The sequence below is a fragment of the Solanum stenotomum genome, chromosome 1, assembly GCF_019186545.1.
Source record: "Solanum stenotomum isolate F172 chromosome 1, ASM1918654v1, whole genome shotgun sequence".
NCBI lineage: Eukaryota > Viridiplantae > Streptophyta > Magnoliopsida > Solanales > Solanaceae > Solanum > Solanum stenotomum.
The window spans coordinates 12,144,442-12,171,913 of NC_064282.1; the positions used below are offsets into that span (position 1 = coordinate 12,144,442).

The 27,472-nt window shown below is 34.9% G+C and overlaps 2 protein-coding genes across 4 annotated transcripts; one reads left to right on the forward strand and one right to left on the reverse strand.

Moving 5' to 3' along the window:
* Positions 1 to 34: 34 nt before the first annotated feature.
* Positions 35 to 13,173, reverse strand: LOC125866279 (protein HASTY 1). Its single transcript, XM_049546620.1, has 23 exons — positions 12,890 to 13,173; positions 12,116 to 12,217; positions 11,290 to 11,433; positions 10,880 to 10,960; positions 10,708 to 10,777; positions 10,145 to 10,215; positions 9,907 to 10,070; positions 9,764 to 9,835; positions 9,446 to 9,677; positions 8,822 to 8,884; positions 8,451 to 8,729; positions 6,068 to 6,181; positions 5,841 to 5,967; positions 5,583 to 5,752; positions 5,389 to 5,490; positions 4,421 to 4,524; positions 4,049 to 4,337; positions 3,712 to 3,956; positions 2,044 to 2,547; positions 1,645 to 1,939; positions 898 to 1,081; positions 710 to 785; positions 35 to 490 (listed from the first exon to the last, which is right to left on the reverse strand). The coding sequence occupies exons 1-23, from the start codon at positions 12,995 to 12,997 to the stop codon at positions 487 to 489; spliced, it is 3,600 nt and encodes a 1,199-aa protein (XP_049402577.1). The 5' UTR covers positions 12,998 to 13,173; the 3' UTR covers positions 35 to 486.
* A 4,646-nt stretch (positions 13,174 to 17,819) lies between these two features.
* On the forward strand, positions 17,820 to 26,992 carry LOC125853759 (probable serine/threonine-protein kinase At1g54610). Of its 3 annotated transcripts, none has more exons than XM_049533498.1 (8): positions 17,820 to 18,029; positions 18,669 to 19,152; positions 19,265 to 19,549; positions 19,663 to 19,980; positions 20,698 to 20,925; positions 23,369 to 23,469; positions 25,731 to 25,845; positions 26,367 to 26,992. In XM_049533498.1, exons 2-8 carry the CDS (start codon positions 18,751 to 18,753, stop codon positions 26,643 to 26,645), a joined length of 1,728 nt encoding a protein of 575 aa, XP_049389455.1. In that variant the 5' UTR covers positions 17,820 to 18,029; positions 18,669 to 18,750; the 3' UTR covers positions 26,646 to 26,992. The 3 variants fall into 3 exon arrangements, with proteins under 3 accessions (XP_049389455.1, XP_049389456.1, XP_049389457.1); XM_049533499.1 differs by lacking the exon at positions 17,820 to 18,029 and adding an exon at positions 18,092 to 18,280; XM_049533500.1 differs by lacking the exon at positions 17,820 to 18,029 and adding an exon at positions 18,523 to 18,540.
* Positions 26,993 to 27,472: the final 480 nt, after the last annotated feature.

Sequence of the window (27,472 nt, forward strand, 5' to 3'; positions counted from 1 at the left end):
CCTCAACTATTCTTGTATAGGTTTACAGGACATGTATTCATTGCATCAGGCCAATACTCTTAACTCGAAAAGCATACTTGACTATGGTTCAGATTCACAAAGTCAAAAAGCAGAATGTACATGGGACACCAACTCACAGCCATGACTAATGTAGAAGAAAGAGCAACTTTACAGATAGTCAGAAAATATGATATTAATAGTGCCTTCCAAACAAACCATTCAGCTAAAAAGATGGCCTTTACTTGCAGCTCTCATGTGACATTTGCAATCTTGATCTGTTGTTGACTACATCCTCCTCAGTATTTCATTTCATCTTTACTACATCCTCCTCAATGGTTGACGATTGTTTTCAAATTTTCACCAACCTCAACAGGTAATGAAAGGGCAATTTCCGGTGAAAGGCCAAAATTTTATGATTAACATCAAACTCAAAACAAGAAACATACTTCTGTGGTTAGTATACTTTTTTTTGTATATTGTGCAATCTTACCTGTAAAAAGAGGTAGGAAATTGCCCTTGGATTTCACCAGCGATAAGGTTAAAGGACTACTTAAGAACCAGTACTCTTGATTGGGGGCAGAAGAAGAACAGCATCAACATTGAGGACGAAACCATTACATTGGGATATTATGGAGCTTTTCGGTAATTAACTCACGATTTTTTGATAATATTATAAATGATCACCGATATGTGAAACAAACTTCCTTACACGATTCCCGCTAATCCAATAGCATCTCCTTCATCGGTCTTGGATTCCAAAGCAAGAGTTACATTTCGCGGTTTTGCTGAAGAATGAGTCGGAATCACAAGTAAATTAGCATCTTAAAAAACTAAAATTCTAGGTTTATATGGACAAGACAGGAGAAAAAACAAGGCATTTTATTGAAGTCCACTCACTTGAAACATTTGTGATGACATTAACGCTTTTTTGAGCAGCGAGAGCTTTTAATTTGTTTCCGGTTGCTAACAGCAGGAAGCTCTTCATGTGCTGTTTCTGCTCCTTAGGACTAGCAGTCTTGGTCAAAGCTTCCTCAAAGGCGAGAAGATCTTGGGATGTAATGCAAGGGAGAGAGAGTAAAATCTGCAGGCAAAAATTTGTATGAATTATATTGAATAGTAGACTTAAGATAGAATGCTTTCAGTGAGATAAACTTCAGTATGGTTGCTATTGAAGATAGCAAAAACACTTCATAACTAAGAAGAAGAGCTCTTTCTTTTTTGTTGACTTTTAGCCATGCGTGTCACCGTCTATGAGCATGTGTCCCGATGTAACACATGTTTTTCAGTTATGGGTCAGAGCAATTTCAATATATGAACAGAAAAGGAGAAAAGATAAGATGCAATTTTAAGAATTTCTGGAAATATATTTGGTTAAATAAATTGAAAATTGTGTTTTTGTTCTTAAGATACCAGGGGTAAAAACTTGCATGGGAACTGCTAACTTTTGACTAGTAATAAAACAATTTGTTATATCCAAAAGCTTATTCCTTTTAACAATATTATGAATATAGGTGAGAATAAATGCAAATGGATAAGCACAATCGCTAGAATTCTATCTTTAAAATACCAGACAAAAAGAAAGAATAATTGCAATGAACATAGGGTGATACCACAAGCAACTGAAAAGTGTGAGATCCAAATAACCTGTCGCGGTGCTGGGTGTTTATCAGCAAGATAAATGAAAATTTCACGACAAAGCGCAACTAAATCAGCACTGATGAAAGCATTTGACTCCAGAGCCAGAGCTTGTATTGTTGCAGGGAACAAATCTTTACAAACGAAGTCCCGAAGCTCCATATTAGTTGTTGAAATAGCCAAGAGGATTACAGCTCCACAAAATGAAGAAACTTTAGTTACAGCTTCACCATCTGTCCATCTTAGAGCCTCTAAACTGATCTGCAAGGCTGGAAGTGCTATGCTTTTATGCATCAATACAAATCTGCGCATACATCACAAAGGTCAAGAGTGAGAACAACAGAAGAATGTAGACTAGAGAACTACTTCCACACACTAAGCAACTTAAAATTGACAACTTCCACATACCCAACCATGGAGCTTGTGGCAAATGCAGCCAAGTCTTTAAGTGACAACTCATCCACTCGGCTCACATGGCCAGATGGCTCCAATGAAGGAAGTCCAGCATTGAGTGTGGGTGAAGCAAAAACTGAGAGGATTGAACACGTCTCGCGAGTTAGATCTCGCAGGAGCTTTTCCTCCATTACTTCCACTTTCAAGTCTGAGCCATTGACTATGCCATGCAAATCAGGAACCTTTGCTCTACCTTCCTGTAAGAGACTAGACCACGAATAGCTAAGAGCTTGCTGAGAATGGATGAGTAACGGGTGCAAGAGCTTTTCCAGCCATGCCTCCCTCATATCTGAAGGGCAATTTTTAATCAAGGGGATCAACACTAAATGAACAAGCAGCCTTAAGTGCCTGAACTCCATATGTTGTATGTTCTCCATCAAGGCTAAAGTAACAGACTGAGAGTCTAAGCATTTGAACAAAGGATCCCCAATGGTTGCTGATAAGCCCAGTACATTGTACCTAAAGCCAAAAAAATGTATTAACAAAACCAGACTACTAAATGGTGCGGAGAATATGATCAAGTTAATAAAAGTGTACTCTCTTTAACAACTTGAAGCTTTTAGATGAGACAGTCAAATATTTCAACATGATATCAAAGCAAGTAGAGGTCCTGGAATGAGTCTGCCACCAACCTTATTGAAAGAATTCCCATGTGCTGGACCCATGAACAAAGAATCATGCCACAGCCCACACGTGAGGGAGGTGTTGAGAATATAAAAGCAACTAAAATGTGTTATCTTTACCAGCGTAAGCTTTCAACAAATGGAAACATGAAACTGATTCCCAAGAGCATGGAGTAGAAGTGTATAACATACACACACACACACAGAGGCAGATCAATAGATTTAATACTCACACACTAGAGATAGGAGATTGTTTATGATAGATCTTATAGGCACTTCACTGAGAATTAAGTGAAAAATTTAAGTAAAGAAAGGAGAATTCTGGACAACAAGACACTTCAATATAAATTTTAAATACTCCCTCCGTTCCATTTTATGTGGCAACATTTGACCGGGCACGGAGTTTAAGAAATAAAAGAAGACTTTGAAATGTTTACTAAATTGCCCTTTAAAAAGTAGACTCTTTTTTCTCTCTCCTCATAAATGTATTGGAGTATTATTTTAAGATTAAGTGGGACCAACAAGGATAAAAGAGGAATTGTACCTTTATAAAGTTACCTTATAAGGAAATGTGACATTCTTTTTGGGACTGACCAAAAAGGAAATAGTGCCACATAAAATGGAACGGAGGGAGTAGTAAATATGCCAGTGCAATTCAAGACATCAATTTTAAGAATGCAGTGCTTTCCTTTTAAACATAAGAAGTTAACAGAACTTGCAAGGGTAATCTTTGTCTTCACAATGTTCTTTCTCATTTTTTTTTCCTACTAATATGGAGAGAGGGACTGGGCGTGAGGCATTTCCTGGTTCCCCCTCTCTTTTCATAAGATCAGAAAAAGAGCTGCAGCAGAAAGAACCTAGGAATGTTAATTCCAGTCTGCCCGTCCACAAAGATTTAAATGAGAATTGCCATATCACCTAAGGTAGAACTTCATGACAACTTTTGAAAATACATTATTCTAACTGTCAGTTTTAGAGATTCAGAATAACAGCAACATACCCACTATCTCTGATACCTTTCAGCCAGTTGCGGATATCAGCTTCATTTGGCTCCGCATAAGCTTCTCTACTCATATCGAATGGAGATCCATCAGTAAAACTTAGAGTACCTTTAGGCAATTTAACATTACCTCCCCCAAAAAGACTGGCCCTTTCAACATCACTCATAGCCATTGCAGCTTTTATCTCTCCAGGTAATGCTTGACTAACAGCTGGAGACCAAAGAGAATGTATGGCACGGAGTAGCTGACAAAATGAAGACATTTACATCTTTTAACAACTCTTAACTAAGGAAACGAATGAGTATTAACCAAAACAGTTCCTAAGAACCTCCTTACTTTAAGAAGAGGAGGAAGCATCCACGAGACATGAGATGCCATTGGGTGCAAATTGTCAGATGTCGGTATAGTTTGTACACTAATATCGCCTTTCCTTAGACCACTCCGTTTAAGAGCCTTCTCAAAGAATGTAACTGTGTGGAAAATGGACCACATAAATGGTGTATCAGCACACAGTCGAATCAAACCTGTCAGATCAGAGAGATATGCATCTTGCCAGTCAAGCTGTGTCCACTGTTTACTCAATGGTTCAAGTAACCAGGCCAAAACTTCTAGCTGCTGCTGAACCCTGAACCAGTTTTGAGAACACATAAAGGTCAAAGCTCATGATAACTAGGCATACAACAGAAACTCATTTAGACCAGTAGCTACCCGGCAGCAGAAGCCATAATAAGGAATGCTTCGCCCAAGAGATTGTGCTCCCCACGAAGTAGACGACCTTCTTTTTGTAAAAGTGCCATGGTGTCAGCAATTCCCTGAAAAGCAAGAGACAATGCGCAGTCACTTTCCAAGGCAACCAAACAAACTCCTGTTAAAATGTAAAACCAACATCTCTCATATCAAAACAATTATGATACAATCAGAGTAGTCATGTGTTGGTAAAATTTTCGGTGCCAAGTAAAAATATTCCACCCACCCACACTTTCATTTTCCACAGGGTGAGCAACTATCTTCATATACTGCCTTAGAAATATAACATCAGAAGAGACAATATCAACGATAAATAGAGCATATAGATTCGACTATCTAGAATATCTCAGAACTAGATCTGTAGTAAGTCATTGATACAAAATAGCTTCTGAAAAGCCTAAGGACATAATTACAAATAACCAGGAATAGAAATTGATGTGGCATTCTGTACTTCCTAGAACCTGTTCAGTTATGAAAGATGAAGATTGTATCATCATAACAGTCCAATCAACTAAGATAATAACTGATGAAACATTCAAGGCTCTCTATTTCAATTATGATGAATTTCCACACTGTTTCCACAACATAAAAACGGACAAACTCCATTTGTCACCGAGATGGCTGTATATCTACAGAGTCCAAAATATTCCATGTAAAATTGCCAGATCAAGATGTGTTATTGGCATTCAAGTGACACATACTGCAAGGGGAATTTTGAGAAAACTGAGATACCCTACCAAGTCCCTTTATCAAAAGTATGTAATTACTCTACATATTTCCTTCTCCCCCGATCATAAAATATCAGTGCAAAAATTTGAGACTTGTTCAAGTCATAGACACAATTCACATGCTACTATTAATGCAATTGACTTGCAAATTCAGGCTAAAACCAGTGTCATGACCAACGAATGAGAAAGAACGTAATTTACTTTCATGTGAGGCATTAAGCTCTGGTCTGCAGCTTTTGCAATTCGGATGAATGATGTGCAAATCTGTAATCTCGCATGCCGAGAAGCACTTGTAGCAGGATCCTGCCAATTATACTCAAAATGTCATGGTGGTTGTTTTGGATGGGAAATAAGATCACAGGATTAAATAAATAGAATGGCATGCAGTAGTTGACCTTGACAACAAAAGGTTGTGAGGTGAGTAGCTCGAACAACTTATTAACGACACTGCCAACAACATCTGGATTATACTTCAGAAAGGGTCCTAGTGCGTCTAAGTAGTGGCCGAGAACTTCTACAAGCGCAGGTTCAGTCCATTTCAAAGGAAGAAGTTGTTGAAGCAGACCTTTTAAGTTCACAGTAACCCGACCTCTCAGTATAAGGAGAAAACTAAGTTAAGAATTTCTAAAAAGGAGGTGGATATCACACAAAACCTTCAAACATTCTGCACAATGACTGCTGAACTTCAGAACTGCTCCGTACAGTTTCACTTGATCCATCAAACACTGAATTTACAACATTTTCTAAAGCCAACTGCATGCTCTCAAGTATAACCAATTCCTGAATTAAGGATGAAGGACGTGAGAGATTTGGAAAGGGAAAAACAAGGAACATCATTAGCTTCATATTACAAGTTCAAGACAATAGTTCATGAACCAACCTGAGCAGGATAAGGAGCAAGGAAGAGACTCTTAATAATAGTCATACTTCTCTCACAAACTTTAGCAGCAGCTACCATAGGCTTGGCGGCTGCAACAAAACGGATCAACTCCAACTGCAGTTCATGATTGAGCAGAGTAAGAGAGTGACTCAATATTGTGCACATTTACTACTGAAAGGTAAAGATATACAATACACCAACTTTAACTAGTAATGATGGACCAATTGGTAAGTAAGCAGTTAGATAACTAGAATATTGAATAAATGAATAGTAGGCAAACAAAAAATTGTCGATAACTTACACATCTTAGGGTAGTTTTACATGGAAAAAATTTATCAATAGTCTAAGGCTCCGTGAAGTGCGAACTAACGAGTTATTATGGGGTTTAACGCCTAAATGCAATTTTACAACTGGTGGTAGGGCTAAAGTATTTTAGGCTATAGGTTAGATGTCATCCCATCAAGGGATTGGACCGAACTTACAGCAAATGTGTTTGTAGCAACATGCATAGCAAACCATTCAACTAACTTTTTGTTTCCTCAAGATCCATACGTTGAATAATCACGCAACAAAAATAGTTTTATTGATGTTTAATTCCATTGTTGTGTTTCAGAAGACAATAATCTTTCACAACACTGATGCTCTCACAAACTCAAAACTAGTATTATATTTTCAATCCCAAAAGTTGTATCCTTCAAGTTATGAGAATAGAGCAACTATGAAAGGAAAACATTAGCACATGAAGGCTAAGGGTGTTAGACCGACGAATTATCCAAACCCTTCAATGGAAAAGATCTCTTTTCTCTTTTTATGAAGAATAGAATAAGCACAATACAAGAGAAGAAGACAAGTCATGAGAAAGAGTCCAACCCTCTTCAATACACAATAAATTGAGAGGAACTTTAAGGACACTTGGCTGAATATTAACTTATCAAAAAAAAAAAAAGGGCATTTGATTGAATGCTTCCTACACTCATGGCTACAAGGAAGACGCATTAAACATTGTTAGATCTTATATTGATGGGTAGTCGGGGATTTGGCATCACAGCATGAAGGATCTGCCAAACCAGGCATAATACCAGAGCCAGCCAATTAAAACTGAAAAGAAAAAAAAAGTAGTTGGCATATACATCTACACATTTTTCTCAAGCATTAGGGTTGTGTTTACATAGCCTTAGTCCTACCTAGTGAAGATAGAGAGGTCATTTCCGATAAACCCCTACCTTATTGAATCCCAATAAGTATTATAATCCAATCATATGCCTTCATTAATCAATTGTATTTTAACCAAATTCTACAATCCTGTATCCTTATTTATTTTTTTGAAACTAATAAGATTGTATTCTTCAGCATTAAGGGCATGTTGGTCACCACCAAAAAGTGTCAGTTACAAGCTTCCTATCAAATCTACAATTTGGTCTGTATCTACTATACACAACTGTTTACACCAAAAAAGTACGGATACTATACAATTCCATTTGACCTTGTGAATGGAATTGGATCTATTTTCAAGACATCTACCATTCCTTTCCTTCCAAACTGACCACCATATACATGATGGTATTAACCTCCACCATCTCCTTTGGCTCTTGCTGCCTCCTCGCCTTACCCAGCTCTTTGACAACTCTGATGTATGTTCTGGCATTGTCCAATTCAGATTTGAAATGCTAAGGAATAAATTCCAGACTTGCTTGGTAAAGTTACAGTGCAAGAAAAGGTGATTGTTTGTTTCTCCTGTCAAGTTGCACAATACAATCCTGTATCCTTATTATTATTATTCTTTTGAGAAAGTAACATTTATAGCCCTGTACTGCAATTCCAAGTAATCCATCATTATCCCATTTTTACTACATTCAATTATAGTTGTCCAGAATCTAGTCCATGTACCAAAAGCGCACTAGTGGAGTAGACAAAAGCTTCTTTCTCAACTGCAGCATTTTTAACTCCAAAAAGGAAGGAAGATGGTTTCTCTTAAAACATCAAGCTGTAGGTGTAATGTTTACCAATTCATGAGCAGAACAACGATAGTCATAGTTTTTGAGCATTAGCTTAAGTAATTCATTGTAACCTTTATGCATGGTACATATCAGTTTCTACCCTTTTTAGAAAGGAGAAACTTTTTTTTTTTTTGAAAATGGAAATAGTTGTAGAACAGTGCATAGGTTGTACTGAGAACCATATTTACATAACGAACTCCAATAATACTGACCTATCCCTATAATGAGTCTATGACATCAATGATAGAAAGGAAGAGTATCACTATTCATAAATTTTATTTCCTTTTGACATCAAAAGCTTGTCCTCATTTGGAAACATAAATCAGTGATTATCAGGAAAAAAAACATAGAAGAGTGAAAAATTGCAATGAGCCACAGCAACATACCAGCCTCGAACGGTACTGGCCAAAATCTCCTTTACCCTCAAAATCATCACTCCACAACTCTAATGTCCCAACAGAAAGCGATGTTCCAGGATTAATTTTTTCCTTCTTCAGTAATCGCTGGAAAGATACATCCAATATAGAACTGCAGATATCATCATTTACAAAAGCCAATATTTTGTTTTTCTCTGTATCTTGTCCTGATCCCACTGCGAGATTACTAGCTGAGTTTTCCCCAGACCCAACAATCTTTGGCTTTGACAACAAATCTCTCATAAGCGTCTACCAAGGGAATGAAACGTGAAAGGTCAGAGAAACATAACTTGTCCAAAGATTTCATACACATCAGTGACAAATACACTTATGGTACCCACCAGCCAAAACAGTAGAGATTGATAATGGAGAGCAAGCTTATGGTGCTTGAAAAATCCGAGCATCTGAAAAGTACCAAATAAGTTAGATTTTAGTACTGAATTAAGATTCAGATATTTTGAGCGAATAAATTAATAAAATAAGCTGAGATAGCATGTAAAGTCAAGTGACGCATAAAACCAAATCATTCAAATTCAAATACTTGAAGTCGTGGACACCCCAAGTATTCACCTCACCTAACAAAATGAATGAAGGACTGCAACACTAAGTATTCCCTTAAACAGACGAATAAACCAGGACTCATAGAATCATGCACATACCAATGATCAAAAACAAATATCAAGCTAGCTTACACTTGGCATATACACTCAAGCCTCTTATTGTATGCTAGATAATGTACCAAAGATATAAACATGCTACATAGTCAGTGCCTTAAATGATGTTTGATAGCAGCAGAAAACATTTCCTAGAAATCAGTCTACCAATCATAGTTGAGTCTCCTTTACAAAAGATATTAATTCTACTAAAGATGGGGAGATCTACTAAAGTATACAAGCTTATTCTCAAAAGAAAATGAGTTTAAGATAAGTTGCTGTCAGAGTAAAATAAAAGGAACAAGTAATCACCTGTTGAAGGTAAAATGATAGAACTGAATTATCAGCAGCAATACATTGCAAGTTTGAAGAACCCAAAGCAACCATGCTCTCACATATGTACTCAGCAAACTCAAATTCATTCTCATCAATGACTGCACCAGAGTCAGATTTTTGCAAGAAGTCTCCAGAGACTTTCATCAAAATCTGAAAAATGTTACTCATTGCGGAATCAAACTCAACAGCAGCATCAGTTGGTCTTTTCCTGAAAGTAGTTTCAGGAATGACTTAAAAGTTTCTTGACCTAAATATGTAATGTTTACATTACAAGATATCATTGGTGCAACATACCTCAGGGAGACAAGCTTGAAGAATTCACATGCATGAAGACGAAAATCCGGAGAGGAGAGCAAGATTCCACAACTATTTGCAAAAGAGGGATAAATACACTATACTAAACTCATATTATACACTTGCAAGTACAGAGAGCATACCCATGTATTATTCCATATTTTGCAAGATCTGGCAAGGGAGCCCATTCAGCATATGCATTAACAGCATTTAGAGTGGCAGTTACAGCTGCTGCATGCTGTCTTGCAACTTCTAATTGTTGTCTTCCTGCTTCAGTTAGTGCAGCTCCAAAGTGTCTTTCTAGTAACTGGCTATGAGAGTAAGACTCAGAATGATGCAAAAATATCCCAACTACACAAGAAGTCCCAACCAAAAACTTACACTGTACAGTAAGGGAAAAATCTCAGGCAAAGAGTCAGTAAGTCCGCGTAATAATAGCCTACGGCGATCACCTAAATCAACAAAAAAGGTACCATGTAATAAGAAAATAGAAATAATTAGAATCAAGGTTTTTTCCAGCATGAAAAAACACACAAATTATGTTAAATTATTTATAACATTCTAAACTCTGCCAGTATGAAAAGCATAGCCAGTCCCAGGCTGAGGTAAAGGAGAAAGATTACTGTAGATTATTTGTCAATGTAAAAAGCATCAAACTATGATAAATCTTTTTAATACAAAGTGGATGCATAGGATAAGGAGTAGAATGGATACAAAGGATTCATATAGCCAACACTAATTTGGTATTGACATGCAGCTGAGTTGAGTTGAGTTACAACAACATTCTAAAACACTGAACCATGAGTCTCTCTCACCTAAGCACCTCAATCAAAGAAATAATAGTACTATGCAGCCTGCCTCTTTTTCTTACAATAAACTAATGGTCAATGTGTAATCCAGTTTACAGAATAGCACTGACTAATCTGTTTATTTTAACCACAGACCTTCTAAATCTTCATTATGGACAGTTATATCTTCAGGAAGCCACCTTAGCATCATTGAGACCAGTTCTGCCTGCAATGAGAAAGATAACGCAGCTGCATTACCTGATGAAGACCTCAAATAAGTGTAAAAAAGGAACACTACGGAACAAAACAGGAGAAAGATGAAACTTACTTGTGCAGGACCCTTATTAGAAAGAGATACTAGAGATGGAAAAAGCTCCTGCCACAAACTTAAACCTTCTCTCCTAGCTATCTGAAACATAGACAATCGTGTGGTCCTAAGAACTATAAATTTATCAAATGAATTGACCAAATCTTTTTTCAAAAAGAAAAAATAAATAAAAAATGCCCCCAAGGCAAGGCCTAGCTTGAGTGACAAAAGGTGGAGGATTTGTGGCATAGGTCGCAGGTTCAAGCCCCACACTATGCAAAGCGAAGCCTGGTATTTAAGTGGAGAAGGGTAGAGGGGCGGGCCCGTTATTCACCGAGTTTAGAAGGCTGTGATTGGTCCAAAGGGCGGGTCATAGATGGATTTCTCGGTTATTAAAAAAAAAAAAAAAGAGGAATACACAGCAGAAATACCTCGGCAACAAGAGCTGATGTCTGACTTTTCAAAGCCCATTCTTCACTGGAATTAGTAATTTCAGACATCAAATCAACAGCTACACTTGCAAAGTTCCTTCGCTCATCAGGGTTTAATTCATCCCATCGCAACCTCACCAAATGCTGTAAAATTAATAAAACTTGAGAAACGGATAGAAGGAGCTCAACGTTTAAGTCATTCAGGCAATATTGGGACATTTACATCACAGTGTGTACTTGTATGAAATTTCAAAAGATGAGTGTAAAGGACACTTGAGTCAAAATTTCAAATCCCTTATATAGGTAAGTGGCATACCTTCTTTGCAGAATTCAACCACGAAAAATATTAAAGCAAAGAAGCTCGGCCATTTTCCAACATATTTTGGTGTTTTGTTGTCAAGTACGTTATGCCCATTTAGGACAGGACACTAAGCTTTCCCCAGCAGCTAATTTTTGCCATCTTTCTACAGACAGGTTGGCTCAAATCTTCTGGAGAAGGACATCATAGAGTACAAAGTGGGGGTACAAGCCAGAGGGCATAGTGGAGCTTTAAAACCTTATTTATTCACTCTGTACTGAAGACAAAAGCTAATTACCCGTGTCTTGTTCTCTTTCCTTGAACAATAGAAATTTTAAAAGTGTACCTTTGTAACTTCGCATCCGGTTTTGGATGAAGTCCTTACTGAACAATGCTATTGGTAGAAAACTAAGTTCTACTTATCGAATCTCCATCAAAGAAACAGTTGACACTAAGATTTTTGGGTGGCCTAGCTAAGGATGAAAAGCTAAGAAGTAAGAACTAAATGCAGAGTTATCATAATGTAACCTGGAGCATCTTGTAGGCTTGCAGCCGTATTTCTGAAGACCATTCTTTCCTTACTAAAATAAATGATGTGCTCGCCAGGACACGTACATCCCCTGCTTTTATCTGCAAAAGAAATATACAGTTGAAACACACAACTTCATCAGAAACCTACCAACTACTCAAATAAGAATAAGGAAACAAAAAGAAAAGTGATCAAAAACCCTTTCGCTTCCATGTGAACTAAAACCCTTAACCAAACCCTTTGATTCAAAGAGCAGACTGTTACTTCAAATACCATACAAGCATCCACTAGTCCAATTAAAATTATTATACCCAAGCAATTTCTATCAGCAGAACTCCCATATATCGTTCAGCAACTCTTTTTTTTATATTCAATTTAAACAAGACACTCAACAAAAACCCCTACAATACCTTTTCTTCAAGAAAATAAACTCTAACTCCACCTCCGATAGGATGAAGCTACAAACCACACACATATAAACATTTAACAAGTAAACACCCCAACTCTTTCAGAATCCTTCATACAACTCAAACATGGCGATCAAGAATCACACTCCTCCTACCTTCAACAGAACCATATGACTCAAAAATCAAGTCACCTACCTAAATTTTCCATTAAAGACAAACTTTTTTCTAAACCTAATTCAAGAAGGCGCAAAAAATAAAAACAAACCCATTACTTTGCTCCTTCCTACTTTTTCAAGAATTATAAATATAACAAAGTAGGTTCTTGAAAAGGGAAAAAAAAAGATATATGAGCTATCTGATGCTTACCGATTCTAAATAGGCATAAGCGGCTTTACGGTCATCAGGAGAAGAGCTCCAATCAAGGGCAGCCACTATAGCACGAGCTACATTGCTTGATACCCCATTTTCCTCCATCTTCTTTAAATATTCTTGAAGTTTCTTGAAATTATACTTGAAAAGGGATTGAAGGAGAAAAAAACATGAAAAGGGTTTAGCAGAGATGTCAGTTACTTGCGCTTAGGGGTTACAGGAGGAGAGACAAAGAGAGGAAAGTGAGTGCAATGGAGAAAGTAAGGGAAATGGGAGAGAGATGAAGGATTCTCGGAAATTTGGGGACCAATGTTTCTTTTTTTATAATATAATTTCCTTTTTTCTGCTCTGGTTTGAATTGTTTACTCAGGTCCTTCAATTTTTTACTATTTTCTTTTGTTTCCCTTTATAAAATCTTTTGATTTGCTATTTAATTTTTTTCTTTTTTCTTTTTTTTCTAAAAATGATATAAGTAAAATTGGAATATATCTTTTTATCAAAAATTAAGTGTACACAAATGAAAGTCTTACCCGTCAAATATTTAATGCTTTCAAAAAAAGATTATGAAACACCTTTGGTAAGAATAATTTTTTTTATAATAGTGTTTTAAATTTTCGATTCACATAAATAAATAAAATATTTCTTTTAATACTAGCCAAGATATATCTTCAATTTATTGTTGTGATTATTTTCCTTTGTAGAATCTTTTGATTTGTTCTTTAATTTTCTTATTTATTTTTTTGTAAATGATATAAATAAGATTCGTCAAATAAAATTAAAATAAACTTTTTTTCAAAAATTAAGTTCATACAAATGAAAGTCATTTTCCTCGAATATTTATTGCTTTCAATAAAAGATTATGAAACAACTTCTTTAAGAATAATTCTCTTTTATAATAGTGTTTTAGATTTTCGATTCACATAAATAAATAATATATTTCTTTTAATAAAAATGATGTATTAACCGAAATATATCTTCAATTTATTGTTGTAGTTATTTCCTTTGTAGAATCTTTTGATTTGTTCTTTAATTATTTTTTATTAAATAATATAAATAAAATGTGATCAGTAATATTTGAATAATCTTTTTTTCAAAACACATAAATGAAAGTCTTTCCTCAAATATTTAGTGCTTTTAATAAAAGATTATGAAATAACTTTGATTAGAATAATTCCTTCTTATAATAGTGTTTTAAATTTTCAATCCACATAAATAAATTATTTTGATAAAAAATGTACTACCGAGGCATCTTCAATTTTTTGTTGCAATGAGTATTTTTCAATAAATTTTGGAAAGTTCTATAATAGTTTGAATTTGTATTTATAAAACATTTGGCACTTGACAAAATCTTTGGATTTAGTCTTATCTCTATTGTTATTAAATTAAGATTTAAGTTGATTATTCTCTTATTTGAAAATCAAACATGTTAGAAAACATTAATTGTGATTTAACTTTAGAAATAAATCAGTTAAGTGTATTTTTCAATTTTATATACTTATACCATCTTCTCTCTTTTTTTTAAGATAGTCTTATTACTAACAATAAGAAGGAAAGAACACTGATTTTGTTTATATTAATAATAAATAATAATGAAATGAAATAATGAAGTGAATACATATTTCTAAACGTATATTTCTTTAAGTGAGTGCATATTTCTAAATCTAAACACTAATACAAATGACTATGATGTAAATTTAATTGTAATTATATCGAATGTTTATTAGACAAAGTTTATATGAGAAATTTCATCAAAAAATAGTTCGTTTTTTTTTGGTAACCAGGGATAACATTTAACTTTTGTTATTGTATATATTCGTGTTTATAATAATATTGAATAATCAATTATCAATTACATTTTCATTTCTAGCAATCATTCTGACGTTTGTTAGTTTTTTTAAGGATTCGCCTATATAAAATTTGTTATTTCAAGTATAATAGATTATATCGTTAAATTTTCTTTCTTGAATGGTGATTTTGTGTTTAGAAATATATATATATATATATATCCAATGATGGTAAGTAATAAGATGGAATGGATGCAAGACAGACGAATTTTGACCTTATTGAGGAGTGAGGATTAAGTAGTGCAAAACGGATTGAAATAATATTTTAAAAATTTAATACAAATCATGATGAAAATTGTTATTTGCTTTTAATATTTTATACATCTCAATTATGAAGTGAACTTTTATTTAAAATTATATGTCTGGTGTTTTTTTTCTTCGCATTAAATGTAATATTAATATAATGTTACTTTTATTTTGTTTTTGTTTTTATTTTTCTTTCATTTAATTTATTTTATTGACATTAAATTTATCACAATCTTACTTTTATTATTCAAATTAATTCAATTTATGTCAAGTCTTTTTTCAGATTTGCTGGTTATTAGTGATCGATAATATATTATTTTTACATTTAAACAATGTAATTATTGAAAGTACATCGTTGAGTAGTCATGCAGATTCTCATTAGGAGAAAATGTTGATATGAAAACTCTTTATGCATTAGTTTTAGCTCGTGATTGTAGAAATATTTTTTTTAACAGTCAAAACCATAGATATGATATTAGATAAATAACAAAGTGGCCAAAGGAAAATAACTCAACTGACGCGGTAAGAATTTATATGGGGTATGCATATCAAAATGGTTGAATGTTTTGAATACATTGTTATAAAAATACTTTGGTTAAACTTGCAAAAATTATAAATTCGATTATGACTTGAAATAGGTCATATGTTTAGTTAAATCTACAGTTCTCTCACTTTAAGCTATATTCGGTCATTTTTTAAGTATTTAATTTGTAGTCAATGTGACACTCTCTTATTTTCATTTTCTACTTAAGAACTTTGAAACTATATAGATCAGTATTCAATATTTTCCTGTTAAGTACATTAAATGTAATAAAAATAATCGCTGACAAATATAAATAAAATATAAACACTATTAAAATTGATCTATGTTTCAAAATACTACCAAAACTAGCTTATATTTGCATTTATTGTTTGCTAAATTTAATTTAAAGATAATTTTTGGGGATCTTATCATGAACTTTAGTGTTGATGGTGTTGATGTTACAGTTGTTATTATTTCACTGTTGGTCCATTGAGTTATTGCCATCAAGAGTTTTTTCTAGAGGAATTTGAAATTTAGACGTAAGTAATTTTGGATTGATTTGAATTAGATTTGAGTTAAATTTTAAATATAACTTTTTTGTGTTTTAGTTACCAGAAGACGGTGTTGTCAATTTAATCTAAACATTTGGAGGGGTTTATAATGTAAACTACAATTGATGTGAAGAAAAAATTGAATTAGTTATGAGTTAAATTTTTTAAAAAGGGCTTAAAGAAAATGAAATTAGTTTGCATAATAGTGTATAGGAGCCTATATATACCTCTTATAGTTTTATACAATATTGTATATCAAAATTTTCAAATATTGTTATAAAACAAATTTATGTTTTGTTTGAAGTTATATAACGAGTGTATATTATTATATGAGTTTTTTTAAGACTGTTGAAAATTTAAAAACTTGATTACACTGTTATGTTAAGAATTGTATTTTTATGCAATTATTTCATATAATAATGTATATTGAACTTGTAGATGAGCTTACAAGATTGCTAGTAGATAAACAAAAATCTACTTTTATGCAATTATTTCAGGTTAAGGTTGGAGTGACTTTTGTAGAGGATAATATATGAAAAATGAGGTTGAGATAGTTCGGACATGTAATAGGAGATGCATGAATACCTTAGTGAGGAAGTGTGAGAGGTTGACTACTAGAGTGGTACAATAAGTGGAAGAAGCATGGAGAAAATGATTAGACACGACGTGATGTAACTTTAGCTTATCGAAAACATGATATTAAATATGAGGTTATGAAGGACACAAATTATGATAAAAGACTAGTAGGTAATTGAACGCTGTTTCACTTATTCTTCCACACCAGTAGTCATAAAATCATTCTTATAATTTCTTATTCTTTAATTTATACTATTATGTGTTCTTGCACTTCGATCGTAGTATTGTTTTATTGTAAATACTAGAAGTATTTTTTTTTCTAGAATGTTGTGTCATGCTACTTTTACTATTATGTCATACCTTCTTCATTTTCATTTATTTTGTGAACGGGTTTTAATTATGTTTTTTCTTGAGTCATTGTCTACCAAAAATAACCTCTTTAGCTCCCAAAATAAATGTGAAGTCCTCGTAACCACACTTGTGAGTTTACATCCACTATGTTATTGTACATTGTCTCATTATGTCTTAAAACACCTCTACATATTATTTTACATTTTTGTGTGAAAAGAATCTTATCGCAAATCGCCATTCCATTTTCTCTAAGGGCTAGATGTCTTTCTCTTCAATTCATCAAGTTCTAATAATCAACTACTCCCTCTGTCTCTAATTACTTGTCAACTTTTCCTTTTATAGTAGTCCCTAATTACTTGTCCATTTTGACAAATCAAGAATGGACAAATTGTTTTTACCTATTATACCCTCAATTAATTAGTTTGAAAAAGGTAGAACTTCTTGAAATTAAATTTTTAATTCATCAACTTTATAATTAATAGGGGTAAAGTGGTAAATTCACTGTGTTAATCATTGTTTTCTTAATAAGTGTGTCAATTCAAAAGTGGATAAGTAATTAGAGACAAATGGAGTAATAAATTATTAATTTTTTTTTGTACTATTGTTAAAATTTCTAATATTTTTTTCAAAAGCTAAATTATGCTTTTGGACAAATGGGACTATGATTTCATCTAATTATGATATAAGACCACTTTTTTATACTAAATAATTGTATTTTGTTGGAGAAAGTCTCGCCCATGATTCCAAAACTCTCCTCTTCTTCTCTCCCCTGTCCCCACAGTCGAGTGTTTTGACTTGCAGAAGAGCAAATCACCCCCCACGTAAATGAATCACCCCACCCACCCCCTTTGTATCTCTCTATATCTATATCTATATTTATATATATTTGTATATACTGAGAGATTGGTTGTCCGATTCATTCTTTTATGATTATACTCTTTTCTTGTCTTACAGCAAAGAAACGTTGAAGACTACAGACACCACATAAACTCTCTCTCTCTCTCTCTTCTTTCCTCTTTTTGGCTCAGATTCGATCAACCCAGCAAGTAATTTCCACTTACCCCTTTTTTTGTTGCTTTTCTTGGACTTTTACTAGCATAAAGACTGTCATTTTCATGTTTGTGGACGTGTGTTGTAGTTTTGTTAATTTGGGTATTAGGGTTTTTATCGTTTTCTAGGTGTATTTTTGTTGCTACAGTGTGGGTCTTGGTGGGTTTTATTTTGGGTCAGATGAAAAGATTGATTTGGGTTTGACTGTGAATCTGAAACTGGGTGACAAGTGCGAGCAAGTAAAAAGGTTGTTTCTGTTTTGTTTTGGAGTTTTTATTGATGGTTGATGCGTGTTAGTTTCTGAGAAGAAGGTGTTACGTTCTGTTTTTTTTTTTTAAGATTGTTTGTTGACTGTGTTTGAATCTGTGGTAATTCTGTCTAATTGACCTATCAAAAAAATACCAAACTTTGCCCAGTGTTGGAGTAATTGTTTCTTTGGATTCTTCTTGTTTATGGGACGGGCAAGGTTGGGGGGCTCTGTCATGGGTCCTTAAGATTTGATGCTAAGTAGGGAACTTAACTATTGCCAATTTAATGATTTACTGTTTTTTTTCCTTTTCTCTAGCCTATTTAATGATTTACTCTTTTTTCTTGCTTGGCCAATTTAATTATGGACTATCATATTGCTATTGTAGGTGTTGTAGATTCTGAGCTGATTTGTGGAAATTGGTTGGTTAATCGATGAGAATGTTGAGTTATGAAGTGTAGACCTGAAAGATGGGGTGTGTTTTGGGTCGGGAAGTTTCATCAGGCTTAGTACACAACGGCAGGGAGGAGAAACGGGAAGGTGTGCATTATGAGAAGAAGAGTCAGAACATTAGTGTTGAATCCACTGAAACTTTAGAGGTCAAGGGGGCTGAAAATGTAACTGTTGATACTGAAGTTGTGGAAGCCGATGAAGGTGACGAAACTAAGAAGGATGACAAGGTGGAGCATGACGGAAAATCTAGGAAAGAAAAGAGAAGGTCGAAGCCTGATCCAAGATTAAGTAATCCACCTAAGCATAAACATGGGGAACAGGTCGCTGCTGGATGGCCTTCCTGGCTCTCTGCTCATGTTGGGGAAGCAATTGATGGTTGGCTCCCACGACGCGCTGACACTTTTGAGAAAATTGATAAGGTAGCTTTTAAGATTTCTTTTTGTTTTCCTTGAAACATTTCAAGTTCTCCTGAGTCCTGAATTAGACTTCTGCTTTTGATGGTTAACAATCTGCCTCTGTTTTTCTTAATAGATTGGCCAAGGGACATACAGTAATGTCTACAAAGCGAGAGATACTGTTACTGGTAAAATTGTTGCTCTAAAGAAAGTGCGTTTTGACAATCTAGAACCTGAGAGTGTGAGATTCATGGCGAGAGAAATTATCATTTTGCGACAACTAGATCATCCCAATGTCATCAAATTGGAAGGCTTGGTTACCTCACGAATGTCATGTAGTTTATACCTGGTCTTTGAGTACATGGATCATGATTTAGCTGGACTTGCTGCAAGTCCAGATATCAAGTTTACGGAAGCACAGGTTAGGATGCTGAGTGGTAGTAGTTCTGTTTTGAAGAATGAGGGATGTGAGTTAGATAATATCCATCTCAGTTGTAGAATTAGAGTTTGCTGATTATTGTTCTTTTATTGCAGGTTAAATGCTACATGCATCAGCTATTGTCTGGCCTTGAGCATTGTCACAATCGTCATGTGCTTCATCGCGATATTAAGGGGTCAAATCTTCTTCTTGACAATTCTGGCATTCTCAGAATTGCTGATTTTGGACTGGCTACTATTTTCGATCCTCGTCATAAGCATCAAATGACTAGTCGAGTGGTTACTCTCTGGTATAGACCACCAGAGCTGCTTCTAGGTGCTACTGATTATGGTGTAGGTATTGATTTATGGAGTGCAGGTTGCATCTTAGCTGAGTTATTGGCTGGAAAACCTATTATGCCTGGTCGGACTGAGGTAATCCCCGTAGTTTGTTATAGATTTTCTGTAGTAATATGTTATAAATTGCTGTAGTTTGCAAGGGTTTCTTGTAATAGAACCTTAGCGACTTATTGCTATTTACAAAGCCCATTGTATCAACATGCGAAATTCAGCAGAGTCGACTAGGATAATCTATTTGCTCAGGGAAAGTGAACTCTCAATAATTGTCAGTTTCAAAAACCAACTCTCTATAATTGGTTACTATCTTTGGAATGATGGTCTCAATGATAAGAGTATCCGAGTTCCGACCCAAGAATGATTAGGCTGAGTGCATTTCATTTCTACCAGTATTGCCAATTTTGGAAGTTGAATAAAAGTAATCAATTCTGTGAGGAACAATGGTTTTTACTAGCTCTTATTGGATAACAACCTAACAACATTTATAAGGGTGATATTTGCATACTACGTCTCTAAAATTGAAAGAAAACCGTGGACAGTATGTGTTAAACTTTAAATTGATTCTGTTTCTTGTCGGTAGCTTTAGACTGTCTCTTGTATTTTTTTGGAATCAGGAATACTATATCTGGTAGATCGTTTAATTAGCATTTATTTTGATACTTCAAGGCCACAAACTATAGAATTTCTGTGATAAGTATACTAATTGACTTTAAGCTTGTATGGAATGTGTTAATACACAGGACTGTTTTTATTTTCCTGCATGAGTTATTAACGATAGTTTTTTCTGTCACTAAGGTAGAACAATTGCATAAGATATATAAACTGTGTGGCTCGCCATCAGAAGAGTACTGGAAGAAGTCCAAGTTGCCGAATGCAACACTTTTCAAGCCTCGAGAACCCTACAGACGATGCATTAGGGAGACTTTTAAAGATTTTCCTCAGTCTTCACTTCCCCTGATTGATACATTACTTGCAATTGATCCCGCAGAACGCAAGACGGCAACTGATGCACTACGAAGTGAAGTGAGTAGTTTCTGTTTCCAAATTGTCTTATTCTAATTAGTAGTCTTATTCTCCTTTCACTGCCAACTATCTTTTGAAGACAAAATTTTTTAGTTTTTTTTAAAAATTATAATATCTTGGGGTCATTAACTCCTTTTGCTGGCAGAGATTAGTAAGTTTAAGAGCCTAATCACGTGATAGATACTAAAATAGAGGTACTTGCTATGATTTCTCTAGTGGTAGAAGAAATTTCCACAAGTTTTACCTGGTATGGCTGTACCAAAGTTATGCTTTCTGTGAGATATAAACTAGGTTAGATGGGTTTGGGTTCTATCACTGTGTTTTTTATGTTAGGAAGCTCTGTAGCTTGAAGTTATTGGTGTAAATGAGAAATTGCCAATAGCCTCACTTTTTTTTTGATGACCGTGGTGTCGGGGCTAGCTTTTGCGCACCTTGACTAATTCCACGAGATACCTGCCACCTCCAACCAGCAACAAGTACTAGGTAACTCTATCCACCAAGGCTAGGACAAATGGGAAGAATCACCTTGTGTTTTTTGTCTCGGCTGAGTTTTGAACCTGAGACCTCAGGGTTCTCAACCACTTCACTGACCACTAGGCCACACCCTTGGGTGCATAGCCTCACATTTGTTATTACAAAATTCTTGCCATATAATTTTGGTTTGGTAATAAGACTACTCTCAGTTCTGTAGTCGTTCGGTAGTTTTAGTACATCCCTTGGCAGATTTATTTGCTACTTGTGATGTTTTAAGTTATTCTCTGGTGAAAACTTTTAGCAAGTGATCAGTCGTTTGGAGCTTTTTAGGTGATTAAACTGCTGTTGGCTTATTTTTGTCACTTGTTTTTGAGTTCAGGTTCGCTGGTGAAAGTAAATTACGGGAATAAATGTCTGCAGTGAGTAATTACCACTTCGCTTATGCAGACTATTGACTATTGAAAGAAAAGAACAATCATCAATACTCCCTTTATCCAAAAATGTTTTCACTCTTTGCCTGCAAAGATCCATAGCTTAGTGAACCACTGACATTTTACAATGTATTCTAACCTTGAGATATGAGGTAGATTATAATTTATACTACTGCTCATTTAGTTTCTGAATATCTAGATTTAGTGTTAAGAGATAATTGTTGTCATCAAGTCTGTAGCCTGTCTGGCCAAGCTTTTGATGCTAAAAGCACTTGTATCAAAATACACACTAGTTTGTTTTAGAGCTTTGAGGTGTTTTGGAATAGTTAGTAAAAAATGCCAAGCTTCTTTAAACCTCAGGCTGGAACTTAGTTGAGGTTTAAAATTGCCATCAGGGTTGGAGCTTCGTTAGGGTTCAAGGGCAAAAATGGAACCTAGTTTTAATAAGATGGGTAATATTAGACCCAAACATCTAACATAAATCAACTTGCTCAATTCAAGCTGTATAGTGGAAAATTTGACCCTTTTCCGAAAAATAGATTTTTTTTTTGATCAAATAAATGTAATTTCATACATAAAGATGGCCCAAAACTTGGCTGTATATAAAGGTTATATACCAAAAAGTAAAGAATCTACAAAAAAAAAATGATTCTCTACAAACTTTATCCAATCTTCTATACAATTGGGAACTGTGTGGGTGCACCAAAAGAAAATAAAAGATCGGAGGCTACTTCTTAACTGAGAAAAACTTGACTCTACCCCTTCAAAAGCTCCCCTATTTTGCTCTCCACACCACCCACATTAATGCTAGTGAAACTACATTCCGTGCTCTACATCTTCTTCTTTTCTCTCGCTCTTTCAACTGAACATCAGTTCTTTCCATTTAATTGATCCAAATGGGCTCTTAGCTTCAAATTGATCAAATCAACCCTTAATATGCAAAAAGAGCCAAACAAATTTGGATGAAGGAGTACAATTGAACTGTGTTTGATAATCCTTAATGTTCACGGATAAAGCAAAAAATATTTGTTATTTCAGTTTCCTTGAAGACCCTTCGGGGTGGCCCAGTGGTTTGGGCTTGGGACTTCCATGTTGGAGGTCTCAAGTTCGAATCCCCTTGCCAGCGAAAGCAAGGGGCTTGCCTTTTGGGTCGAGCTCATCGCACCGGGCTTGCCTAGTGCGAGTTACCTCTCCTATGTGGTTTGCGAGCTATTGCATAGGAGCGGGGGTTTTACCCTGTGCGCACCCAAAGGGTAGTGGCTGCGGGTTTCCCTTGTCATCAAAAAAATAAATAAAATAGTTTAGCTTGAAGGAAGAACAGAAATAATAGTTATGAGCTATTTAACTACTTTTCCGACTGTCATGCTTTCTCGGTGCAGCACTGCCTCATTCTTTTTTCTGGTGTTCTTGTATAGTATGTGCTATTGTGATATACCGTGTCTTTTCTTAACCTGAACATATCATTTTAAGTAACGTGTTTCACTTGTATTCTTATGCTGTTGCATTCTTCTATGGTTAATAAAGTTCAAGTTCTGCAGTTTTTCAATACAGAGCCATATGCTTGTGATCCCTCTAGTCTTCCAAAGTATCCTCCGACCAAAGAAATGGATGCCAAACGGCGGGATGATGAAGCTAGACGGTCAGCACTTTTTACTATTGTGTAGTGTGAACCAGGCATCTGGTTGATTCCTCACTTTTTACTGTTTTTTATTCCTTCTATCATGTTTGATTTCCTATTTACTTCTTCTGACCAACAGTTCACCTTGAACAAACCGGTAGCAGCATGTTTAGTTGATTAATGATAATTCTTGAAAGAATCTGGTGGCGTTTGTTTCAAATTTGCAATAATTAGTTGTTTGAACGCAGCTTTGAGTTTTTGTAACTCTTTATGTTTAGCCAAAAATATACAGGACTTCCCTTTTTGAAGATTGTGTACCTCAGTTCTTCAAATCTTCAAAACTCAAACTAGTCTTCAGACCTGTGTTTTTGAAATATTTGAAAAACTGAGTTTGAAAACCTTTATAAAAAAAGAAGAAATACTTACTTGCAGAACTTCTCAAATAAACATTTTCTTTAATAAACAAAACCTTCTTCCAGAAACTCAAAAGTTGAGTTTGCAGTATCTCGATCAAGCAACACGTTAGAAATGCAAGAATTTGATATTCAACAATTTTGAGTTCTCGAAAAGAAAATATTTAGAAGTGAAATATTATAATGACTTTACTGCGGAACCTATCATGATTTAGAATTTGAGTATGCAAATTTAGTACTAAAATTTTAGCTATTGTTTTTATTTAATGTAGAATCTACAAGTGTTCTCGGGTCTTTATGCTGGTCTTGCGTCCTCTTTTAGACTACATTTTACATTAATATGCACATAACATTGGGTCATTCTCAACAAAAAAAAAAAACATTGGGTCCTTCATGAGGTTGTTTTGTTACAAGAAATTCCTTTCCCCTTATCTCTGCTCAACTTTGAAAAAAGAAGAAGAAACAAATAGAAGAATAGAGAACTCAAGTACAAGGATTTCAAGTTGTTGAGGCACCATAGGATAGTAAGGGAAAAGCTTCCGCTGGGTGTTTGCCCCTCTGTATCTATCATTCCACTCAAGTTCTGTTTTATGTCATTTAAGTTATGCTCAAGTGTCCATGAACTAACATCCAAATATGGGGGGACGGAAAGAGAAACTTTGGGGTTAATTACCAATCAAAAAGATGAAACTCATGAAACAATTGAAAAAAGAGAGATAAGATTCACCATAATATGATCCAAGGAGATTAATTACCTACAGAAAAATGAGTTATGAATGACTTGGATTACTGGTGACAAATTTCATGATTATGTGTTATATTTTAATGTAACATAAAATGCAATAGATGATTTGTATTCATGCATGTATTGCAACATAAAATGTCATAGAAGATTTGGAATCATCTATTTCAACAAGTTATAATACTCCATTTTTGATAAGTTATAGCCTAGTTAAATAGCAAAACCATCACTAAGATAATGATAGTAATGTGCAAAAGAGGTATAGAGACGTAGTTCTTAACTGTGCCTATAGTTAAATTAGACAACCTGTTAAGATATCCAGTTCTTGTACTTTTTTGAGATGAAATCACATGGCTACTAGATACTAGCACTTGTATTTTAATAATGCGTAATCTCAGCTTTTCCTTCAAAACACCTTTGATATCTCTCTCTCTACAAAGATCCACAAAATACAGGCAACGATTGCAATCCAAATCCCTAACGTCTTCTTTACAGTCCAGTATTGTAAGAGTTCTTTAACAGTCTTGGTCATACATTCATGTAAAACATATATATAGTCACTACAGTGTGAAGCAATCAGGAGGGTAAAGAAAAGATAATCAGTGTCCTCATTCTCCTTCTTGCTCAAATAAAAATAACTAATTATGTAACAGTTTCCAATGGGGGAAGGTGAGTGCAACTTTAAAATTAGGGGAAATGCCATCTGTGTTAGCAAACTAGAAGAGAGAATAGTGTTACTGATCCTAGTAATTTAAGTAAGTATGGAGGGCTTGTGTGCTCTTTACTTTCTCTGGCAACAATATGTCATTTGCAGTTTAGAAATATAAAGTCAGATATTCGTGTCTTGTGAAAAAAGATATTTGTAGAGTACTGGACTTGCTTGTCAACTTGTCAATGCTTTACATTGTTAGTTTGCTATGTTTGAATGCAATTGATCTTTTGAAAATCTCATTCTTCTCTCATTGGTTTTACAGTTATTCAACAATGTAACTATAGATGCCATTGATATTTTGTATTTTCATTTTTTCCATTCCTAATTAGAAATAACAATATAAAATATTCACTTTGGGGTTCCATCTGATGCTTGTGAAATGGTGACAAGCTGTTCATTCCATCTCATCATGCAGGCTAAGAGCCGCTAATAAAGCTCCGGGAGATGGTGCTAAGAGAGTACGCCATCGTGAACGGACCCGTGCTGGCCCTGCTCCAGATGCCAATGCAGAAAATCAAGCTAATATTGACGTATGCCTTTGTGACATGTCTCCTTCTTTGTTATGGTTCTGTTATAGTTGAAGCTTCTTATTTTTATTTTTTTGATTTACTATGCCACACATTATTTCATCATTACTCGTCTTGTTCTTTAGTGTCACCAAGAAAGTTCAAGTTTCAACAAAGTTTTTCATCAACTGTCAATTAAACAGAAATTAGAATGTAAAAGGTGGGAGATATGAGTAGCTAGTCTAAAGTAGATCAAGAGCAGTCACATAAGTTCTCTCTGTTATGCTTCCTTGGAGACTTGTTAGAAGTCTTGGTTCCTTTTCTGCTTTGTACTTTAGCAAGTTTCAGGTTTGACACTTTTTCAATGGCATATGCCGTATAGGCTTTTTTATTTTCATCCGAGTATAATTTTTGGGGCCAAGTTTCAGTGGTGTATAGTCCTTCACACAACGTTATGCTCTCTATTTACATTATGACTACTGCATTAGTTTTATCAGTTGCTCTGTTTGATTTTTTCAACTGGTTCCTATCTGTATACTTTGCAGAGGCGGCGCCTAATCACTCATGCAAATGCAAAGAGCAAGAGTGAGAAGTTCCCCCCACCACACCAGGACGGAGGACTTGGTGTTCCCTTGGGTGCTTCACATCACATTGATCCATCCCTTGTCCCTCCTGATGTGCCATTCAGTTCGACCTCATTCACATATTCAAAAGAACCTGTCCAGAATTGGTCAGGCCCTTTAGTAGAGCCTGCTTCAGCTGGTGGAAGGCGGAAGAAGCATACTGCAGGTGATGCCAAAAAGTATTTGTCAAAGAAAAGATGAGAAGCAACATTGTTTTGGGTAGCTGCAGAGCGAGAGCTTCAGATGAGTGTTTCTATGGCCTATTCTGGAAATAACATGAAAGTGGGGGGCTGGCCATGGCAACACTTTGAAGCATTTTGTTATTAATGGACCTTCCTGAGAAGGGTTTATAGTATGCCCATACTCCAGAGCGAAGCATTGTTTTCCTTTTCATTTTCCAAAATATAGAAGGGTCCTTCTGGTTTTTGACTTCTCTATTTGTTGTGGTGGCGAGAAGCTCCCCAGTTACATGTATATTAGTACTACCAGAGTTAATTCTTTGTGATGGTATGTTCGACTTCTCCAGTTGGTAGAAAATTTTTCATTTATATTTGACTGGTGTAATTGCATCTCCTTTATCCTACTCATTGACATTTTGTAAAATTCTGCATGTTCATTGATGGTTGAAAAAGGGTCACTCCTATTATTCAGTTCTCACAGCATGAAATGGGGAGATTGATTCTATTATCCATGCCTGTTTGCGCATGAGATAGGTAAAATATAACACATATAGGTAACGTTATTTTCGTCATAGAAATCATTTTCTCAGAAATTTTGGCTGGAAAATTTCACTTTTGTGAGATAACAAAAAAACATACCAAATGTATTAGTTATTTATGTGTTCTTGTTTAATTGAGTTAACTGATGATCTACAAAACAATGTTAACTTAGATCACATTTGAGAAGCCAAAAGACAATGTTAACTTGGATCACATTTGAGAAGCACTTTGAAATGCGTTTTTGATTATTATTTGTAAATCATGTTTTTGAAATACAACTTCAAAATCATATTTCTGAAATTTACTTTA